Source organism: Leucoraja erinacea, chromosome 22, assembly GCF_028641065.1.
Source record: "Leucoraja erinacea ecotype New England chromosome 22, Leri_hhj_1, whole genome shotgun sequence".
Classification (NCBI taxonomy): domain Eukaryota; kingdom Metazoa; phylum Chordata; class Chondrichthyes; order Rajiformes; family Rajidae; genus Leucoraja; species Leucoraja erinaceus.
The window spans coordinates 35,803,453-35,812,647 of record NC_073398.1 but is presented as its reverse complement, the minus strand read 5'-3'; the positions used below and the strand labels follow the sequence as shown (position 1 = coordinate 35,812,647).

The 9,195-nt window shown below is 52.4% G+C and overlaps 1 protein-coding gene across 1 annotated transcript in view; it reads left to right on the top strand.

Moving 5' to 3' along the window:
* The first annotated feature begins 574 nt into the window (after positions 1-574).
* The window catches only part of bend7 (BEN domain containing 7), a 28,868-nt gene continuing 20,247 nt past the window's right edge, over positions 575-9,195 (top strand). The window contains 3 exon segments of the mRNA XM_055653475.1: positions 575-701; positions 704-805; positions 8,412-8,486. Coding sequence (XP_055509450.1) covers positions 590-701; positions 704-805; positions 8,412-8,486 — 289 coding nt within the window. The 5' untranslated portion in view covers positions 575-589.

Sequence of the window (9,195 nt, the reverse complement as noted above, 5' to 3'; positions counted from 1 at the left end):
AAACTTTTTCCACACAGAGACAACTCTCTGTGGAATTCTCTGCCTCAGAGGGTGGTGGAGGCTGGTTCTCTGGATGCTTTCAAGAGAGAGTTAGATAGAGGTCTTAGGGATAGCGGAGTCAGGGGATATGGAGAGGAGGTAGGAATGGGGTATTGATTGTGGATGATCAGCCATGATCACATTGTGGAAACAGGCCCTTCGGCCCAACTTGCCCATACCGGCCAACGTCCCATCTACACTAGTCCTGCGCTTGGTCCATATCTGTCCAAATCTGACCTATCCATATACCTATGAGAGCCGTGCCAGCCTAGCAGAGCTCCCATTGAGGTGGGGGGGGCTGTGTCCCCCTGGAGGTGCTCTCTCTGGGAGCCTTGTCCCCCTGGCGGAGCTCTCCCCGGGAGCCGTGTCCCCCTGGCGGAGCTCTCAAGAGGGGAAGGGGAGGGGGGGTGACGTGTCCCCCTGGCGGAGCTCTCCCCGGGAGCCGTGTCCCCCTGGCGGAGCTCTCAAGGGGGGAAGGGGAGGGGGGGTGACGTGTCCCCCTGGCGGAGCTCTCCCCGGGAGCCGTGTCCCCCTGGCGGAGCTCCGCCTGATGGCCACCGGCCGCCGCTTCCTTCCCCGCAGGTGGCGCCGCCCGCCGTCCCCTCGGGCCCCGGGTGAAGCCGGTGCCGCGGCCCGAGGCCTCTCTCCCGCCCGCCCGCCCGCCCGCAGCCGCCTCGTCAACCCCTCCCGCCGGGCCCGGGCACCATGGAGGCGACGGAGAGGAGACGGAGCAGGAAATCACAGAGTTTCAAGAGGGTGGCGGAGGTGAGGAGTGAGGGAGAGGAGGGGAGGGGGGGGGAGAGAGGGGGGGGGAGAGGGGTGAGGGGGGGGTGAGGGAGAGTGGGGGGTGAGGGGGGGGGGAGGAGGGGGGGTGAGGAGGTGGAGGGGGGGGGGGGGGGGGAGGGGGGGAGGGAGGGGGGGGGGGAGGTGGTGGAGGGGGGGGGGGGGGGGGGGAGGGGGAGAGGGAGGGGGGGTGAGGGGGGGGGGGGGGGGAGGGGGGGAGGGATGGAGAGGGAGGGAGTGAGGGGGAGGAGGGGGGGAGGAGGTGGAGGTGGGAGGAGGGGGGGGGAGAGGGGGAGGAGGAGGTGGGGGGGGAGGGGGGAGGGAGGAGGTGAGGGAGGTGGAGGGGAGGGGTGAGGGGGGGGGAGGGTGGAGGTGGTGTGGAGGGGTGAGGGGGGAGGAGGGGGGGAGAGGAGAGGGGGGAGTGAGAGAGGGGGGGGGGGGAGGGAGGTGAGGGGGGGGGAAGTGAGGGGGAGGGAGAGGGGGGGAGGGTGGGGGAGGGGAGGGAGAGGGAGGAGGGGGGGGTGGTGAGGGGGAGGAGTGAGGAGGTGGAGGGGGAGTGGGGAGGAGTGAGGGAAAGGAGGGGGAGGAGGGGGGAGGTGAGGAGGAGAAGAGGTGGAGGTGGAGGGGGGAATTAGGGAGGGGAGTGGGTGAGGAGTGAGGGAGAGGAGGAGGGACTGGTGGAGGGGAGGGAGAGGAATGAGGATGAGGGGGGGAGAGGGAGATGAGGAGAGTGAGGAGGAGGGGGGTGGAGGGCTGTTGTTGGGGGGGTGAGTGAGAGAGGGAGGGGGGGAGAGGCAGAACCTGAGGGTGAATTAAATGAGTAAGGAGGAGAGGGGAGGGTGAGTGAGAATAAGAGATGGGTGAATGAAAAAGAGGGAGGACAATGAGGGGAGAGAGAGAGGACTGGAGTTAGTGGGGGAGGCAAGGGTGAAGAGGGGTAGTGAGGGTGAGGGAGGGAGGAGGAGTGGGGGTAGGGGAGGGAGGAGAGGGGGAGGGGTGAGGGGAGCAAGTGGGGATGGGTGAGTGAGTGAGAGGGAAGAAGGGGAGGGTGGACTGGGGGGTAGGGAGGGTGAAGATAAAGAGGGAGAAGGGGTAGGGAGAATGGGGCAAGGGTGGGGAAAGGGGGAGAGGGAATGGGGAGTAGAGATACACAGAGGGGAGGGAGAGGAGGAGAGGAAAGGGTAGGAAGATGGCGAGAGTAGGGGGGAGAGAGAGAGTGGGGGAGGGAAGAGGGGGAGGGAGGAGGGGGAGGGGGGCTAAGGTAGGGGAGGGTGTGGGCGTGTGTGAGAGGGAGATTGAGGAGGAAGGGGTGAGATTGAGAGGGGTGGGGGTGGGGGAGGAGAGGATGTGAGGGAGGAGGCTAGGGGAATGTCCCTATGTGAAGCAGTGGGTCTGGGGAGATTTGGAGGAGAAGTCCCATGGAGAGAGTGTCTGTGTGTGAAGGTGAGTGGTGAGGGTGTTACGAGGATTCTTGCAGCTTGCAAGGCGAGGAGGATCAGACAATGTTCCTCTGGGAGGAAATATCTGTGGCAATAATCTAAGGGGTGCTTTGAGACACGTGCAAATACTCTGATGACACTTTTGTACACTCTTTTGGAATAAATAAATGGGAACTGTCTTTAATGTTAGCAGCGTTTGTCAACTTACCGGGTGATAGATCGTAAGGGGTGCATTTTCATTCTGTAGCTCGTGTGTTGGTGTGAAAAAAGTTGTTGCCAGAGTCACCGAAACAGGCCCAACTTGCCCACATCGACCAATTCTCATCTACACTAGTCCCACCTGTCCGCGTTTGGCCCATATCCCCCTAAACATTTCCTATCCATGTACCTGTCTAAATGTTTCTTAAACATTGCAACAGTCCCTGCTTCAACTACCTCCTCCGGCAGCTCGTTCCACACACCCACCACCCTTTGTGTCAAAAACAAGTTATCCCATCGGTTCCTATTAAATCTTTCCCCCCCTCACCTATGTCCTCTGGTATTTGGCCCCCTAATTTGAGGAAGGACATTCTTGAGGGATTGCAGCATAGGTTCACCAGGTTAATTCCCGGGATGGCGGGACTGTCGTATGCTGAGAGAATAGAAACATAGACAATAGGCCATCCTCCCATCTGGGAAGAGGTACAGGAGCATTAGCTGCAAAACCAGCAGGATGCTCCTCAGCTTCTTCCCACAGGCTATAAGACTGTTAAATGAACTTTCCCCCCTGCCAAGTATCGCGCACAAACCCCCACACTGCAGCAGAGCCACTGTTGTGCCGCTGCCGGTCGGAACGGCTGTTGAATGTTTATTAGAGGGTTAAATTTGTTCATGACGTGTATTTTTTAATTTTAATTCCTATTTATTATGTAATGAAAATGAATGGACACTGGTTGAGCAACGTTTTTTTGTTTCCTCTGGGTATGCGAATACTCAGGAAATGACAATAAAGATTTACAATTACAATTAGGTGCAGGAGTAGGCCATTCGCCCTTCGAGCCTGCAACGCCATTCAATATATAGTCATGGCTGATCATCCAACTCAGTATCCTGTACCTGCCTTCTCTCCGTACCCCCTGACCCCTTTAGCCACAAGGGCCACCTCTAACTCCCTCTTAAATATAGCCAATGAACTGGCCTCAACTACCTTCTGTGGCAGAGAGTTCCAGAGAATGGAGCGGCTTAGCTTGTGTCATCTGGAATTTAGAAGGATGAGAGGGATCCTATTGAAACATGTAAGATTATTAAGGGTTTGGACACGCTAGAGGCAAGAAACATGTTCTCAATGTTGGGGGTGTCCAGAACCAGGGGCCACAGTTTAAGAATAAGGGGTAAGCCATTTAGGACCGAGATGAGGGAACACTTTTTCACACGGAGAGTTGGGAGTCTGTGGAATTCTCTGCCTCAGAGGGTGGTGGAGGCCGGTTCGCTGGATACTTTCCAGAGAGAGCTAGATAGGGCTCTTAAAGATAGTGGAGTCAGGGGATATGGGGAGAAGCAGGAACGGGGTACTGATTGTGGATGATCTACCATGATGATCTTCCAGGACAAACAGACTCAGGAATAGTTGCTTTCCGAGAATTATATCTACTATAAATTAAAATTCACACATGCACTGACTACACCGCCCAACACGGACTTCCATCTGTATATATGTATGTAGCGCCGCAGAATGTGTGCACCTATTCCACCCCCCATCTCCCTTCTGTTTTTTGTTTTTTCTGTTTCTTGTTTTTGTGCTAAATTGTATGTATGCACTGAGTACGAGCAGCTTTCAGTTTCACTGTACATGTATAGTGACAATAAATGGCATATCTATATCTATATCTATGATCACATTGAATGGCGGTGCTGGGTCCAAGGGCTGAATGGCCTACTCCTGCACCTATTGTCTATTGATTCTCCGACTTGCTCAGCTCTCTTCTTGAAACTTTGCCCCTCTCACCTTAAAGCTTTGCCAACTAGTATTTGATGTGTTGTATCCTGGGGAAAAGGTTCTGACTGTCTATCCTGCCCGATCCCTCACTGGATTTCATATACTTCTGTCAGATCACTCCACAACTTCTGACATTCCAGAGAAAACAATCCAAGTCTGTACAAGATGTGTTGGAAGGAACTGCAGATGCTGGTTTACACCGAAGATAGACGCAAAGTGCTGGAGTAACTCAGTGGGTCAGGCAGCATCTATGGAGAACATGGATAGGTGACGTTTCACAGAGTGCTGGAGTAACTCAGCGGGTGCAGCAGCATCTGTGGAGAACATGGATAGGTGACGTTTCACAGAGTGCTGGAATAACTCAGCGGGTCAGGCAGCATCTGTGGAGAACATGGATAGGTGACAATAGAGTGCTGGAATAACTCAGCGGGTCAGGCAGCATCTGTGGAGAATATGGATAGGTGACAATAGACAATAAGTGCAGGAGTAGGCCATTCGGTCCTTCGAGCCAGCACCGCCATTCAATGTGATCTTGGCTGATCATCCCCAATTAGTACCCAGTTCCTGCCTTCTCCGCATATCCCCTGACTCCGCTATCTTTAAGAGCCTATCTAGCTCTCTCTTGAAAGTATCCAGAGACATTTCACAGAGTGCTGGAGTAACTCAGCGGGTCAGGCAGCATCTGTGGAGAACATGGATAGGTGACGTTTCACAGAGTGCTGGAGTAACTCAGCGGTCAGGCAGCATCTGTGGAGAACATGGATAGGTGACGTTTCACAGAGTGCTGGAGTAACTCAGCGGGTCAGGCAGCGTCTGTGGAGAACATGGATAGGTGACGTTTCAAAGAGTGCTGGAGTAACTCAGCGGGTCAGGCAGCACCTCTGGAGAAAAAGGATAGGTGACATTTCGGGTTGGAAGAAGGTTTCACCCATCCTTTTTGTCCAGCGATGCTGCCTAATCCACAAGTCTAACCTCTCCCTGTAGCCAATATACCCTAATACAGGCATTATCAGTCTGCAGAAGGGTCTTGACCCGAAAACGTCACCTATTCCTTTTCTTCAGAGATGCTGCCTGACCCGCTGAGTTACCCCAGCATTTTGTGTCTATCATTCTGTTAAACCTCCCCTGCACATTTTACAAAGCCTCCACATCCTTCCTGTAATGAGGCAACCAGTACAACACGCAATACTACAAATGTGGTCTAACCGAAGCCCGATAAAGATGCAACATGGCTTGCTGACTCTTATATTCAAATCCCCGACTTATGATAACAAGTGATCCATATGTCCTCTTTCCCAAAGTTCTGGTGTTGTACATCAGCACGGTGGTGCAGCGGGTAGAGCTGCTGCCTCACAGCGCCAGAGATCCGGGTTCCATCCTGACTATGGGTACTGTCTGTGCGGAGTTTGCACATTCTCCCCGTGACCTGCCTGAGTTTCCTCCGGGTGCTCCGGTTTCCCCCCACACTCTAAACACGTACAGGTTTGTAGGGTAATTGACTTTAGTAAAGTTGTAATTTGTCCCCAATGTGTGTTGGATAGTGTCAGTGTGCGGGGATCGCTGGTCGGCACGGACTCGGTGGGCCGAAGGGCACCTTTGTGCGCTGTATCTCTAAACTAAATTAAATTAAACTGTGTAATGTTCTAAGATTGATTTGTAGCATTAGCTCGTCAATAGACAATAGGTGCAGGAGTAGGCCATTTGACCCTTCGAGCCAGCACCACCATTCACTGTGATCATAATCAGTACACTGTTCCTGCCTTCTCCCCATATCCCTTGACTCCGCTATCTTTAAGAGCCGTATCTAATACTTTCTTGAAAGCATCCAGTTTAATGATATGAATTATCCACTCCGATTTCCCCTGTATTTTAGCTTAGTTTAGAGATACAGCGCGGAAACAGGCCCTTCGGCCCACCGAGTCCGCACCGACCAGTGATCCCCGCACATTAACACTATCCTACACCCACACATTTTTTTACATTTTTTTACATTTACCAAGCCAATTAACCTACATACCTGTATATCTTTGGATCGTGGGAGGAAACCGAAAATCTCGGAGAAAACCCACGCAGGTCACGTGGAGAACGTACAAACTCCGCACAGACAGCACCCGTAGTCGGGATGAAACCCGAGTCTCCGGCGCTGTGAGGCAGCAGCTCTACCCGCTGCGCCACCGTGCCGCCCTTGATTTACCCCAGAGTTTCCCCGTCCTGTACTGTGATCTGTTGAACCATTGTTAAGGGCACAAAGTCTGGCTAAACTGGGTCAAGGAGGCAGAGTTCATTCTTGCAAGGCCATTAGCGAGGTTTAGTTTTAATATTTTCCACTGCCCTGCCAATCTGCAACAAATACCTTTGTTCATGTACAGTTAACCTAATTTATCCTTCAGCTGTGTCATTGGCAGTGTTGTGGATACAAACATTTTCATTCCAGATTTTAATTAAAAAATCACTTCAGTTCGACCTTCCACACTGCAACGGGGGAATTCAAATCAAACCTCCAGATCTCTTAGTTTCAGTTTAGTTTATTGTCACATGTATCGAGGTACAGTGAAAAGCTTTTGTTGCGTGCTATCCATTCAGCGGAAAGACAATACATGATTACAATCAAGCTGTCCACAGTGTATAGGAAATGTAGGAAGGAACTGCGGACGCTGGTTTACACCGAATACAGACACATAAAACTGGAGTAGCTCAGCGAGACAGGCAGTATCTCTTGCGAGAAGGAATGGGTGACGTTTTGGGTCGTGACACTTCTTCAGACTGAGAGTCAGGGGAGAGCGAGACACAGAGATATGGAAGGGTAAATACAGGATAAAGAATATAATGTTTAGTGCAAGATAAATCCAGTAAAGTCCAATTAAAAATAATCCGAAAGGCCCTCGGACCAGGGGTCTCCAAAGTGGTAGATGGGAGGTCAGGACGGCTCTCCCCCCCACCCCCACATTAGTCTGAAGGAGGGTCTCGACCCGAAACGTCACCCATTCCTTCGCTCCATAGATGCTGCCTCACCCGCTGAGTTTCTCCAGCATTTTTTCTACCTTCGAATTTACCAGCATCTGCAGCTCTCTCCTAAACTGAACCAAGTGGTGTGTTGGTGTGTTGAACGCTGTGGTGAGTGAATCACCTTATTCCAAGAGCCCATCTCCCCATCAGTGAGTGTCAGGCCGGTCGGTGTGTGGGGATACGCTCTCCACTTGCCCCGGTGGGGCAGCCTCACTCAGGAAGCTCGGTACCGTAGTTAGTTACAGCATGGAAACAGGCCCTTCAGCCCACCACGCTGATCAACAATCACACATACATTGGTTCTATCCCGCATACTGGTGGCACTTTACAGAAGCTAATTAACCTACAAACCTACCTGTCTTTAGACCTTAGAGATATAGTGTGGAAACAAGCCCTTCAGCCCACCGAGTCCACATGAGTCTCTGCCTCAGAGGGTTAGTGGAGGCCGGTTCTTTGGATACTTTCTAGATAGGGCTCTTAAAGATAGCGGAGTCAGGGGATATTGGGAGAAGGCAGGAACGGGGTATTGATTGGGGGATGATCAGCCATGATCACAATGAATGGCGGTGCTGGCTCGAAGGGCCGAATGGCCTCCTGCACCTATTGTCTATTGTCACACTAATCATCAATCACCCGTTCACACCAGTTCCATGTTATCCCACTTGCTCATCCACTCCCCACAATTTACAGAGGGGCCGATTAACCTACAAACCCGCACGTCTTTGTGATGTCAGAGGTAACCGGAGCACCCGGAGAAAACCCACGCGGTCCCAGGGAGAAGGTGCAAACTCTGCACACACACAGACAGCTCCCGAGGCCAGGATCGAACCTGGGACCCTGGCGCTGTGAGGCAGCGGTTCTACCCGCTGCGCCGCCGTGCCGACCATTAAATGTTTGGAACAATGAGAGGAGACCAAGAAGGAAAGGGATTTGTATGCAGATTATAGCCGTGTAGATTCTCAGGGGGTAGAGGTTGATTGTACTTTTAGATGAATGTTGTTCGGTATTATTCATATCCTATTAAGGAAATTGGATTTTTGCAAGGCCCTAACATGTCAGAATGTGATTTATATTTCTTTCTGTGACTTGTCACAGATTGTAATTATTGATTTAGGATGGGTACTGGTGCTGACGTAAGTATTTATGAACTCATCGTATATTTGTTACAGATTGCCAGGACGATAATAGTTCAGACAGCAGCAGTGAAAATGTAGACCACACCCAGGACTCAATGTTTGTCTCAGGTATGTATTCCTTACACCTGTGTGTGTGTGCGTTCCATGTGCATTAATATATAACAGAAGATAGACACAATACTGCAATAACTCAGCAGGACAGGCAGCATATCTGGAGAGAGATGGAATGGGTGATGTTTTGGGTTGAGACCCTTCTTCAAACATATAACCACCGTACGATTGGCAGCCCCGCCAACAGTCTGTTTGTTTTTTGTCTTTTTTTAAAAAAATTTGTGTGTATTATAAGTTTGTGTAAATGTTCTCCGGTTTGTTTTATGCGGGGGGAGGGGGAAACCTTTTTTTCAGTTTTTTACCCTGCCGGAGATGCGATTAATTTTCGGATCGCATTCTCCGGTCGTTCTGCGGCCTACCATCGATGGAGCTGGAGCGACCTTGGGCACTACCGCGGGGCGTGGACGTGGGAGCTCGCAGTCTCGGGAGAGGCGGGATGTCGGGATCCCTTCGACCAGCCTGGGGTTTCGAGCATCCCGGCGCGGTCGGATCGCTCCTGACGCGGGGTTCCGGCGCGGGGGAGCTCCCCCAGATGCAGGAGCGATCGCCCGATGCGGAGGGAGTCAACATCCCGTCAACGGAGGGCTCGCCCCAGACCTCGGGAGAGGCAAAGGAGGGAAGAGATCCAACTTTTTTCGCCTCCCAGAGAGGAACCCGGAGGAGTCACTGGGTGGATGTTTATGTTAAAATGTATTTTGTGTGTTCT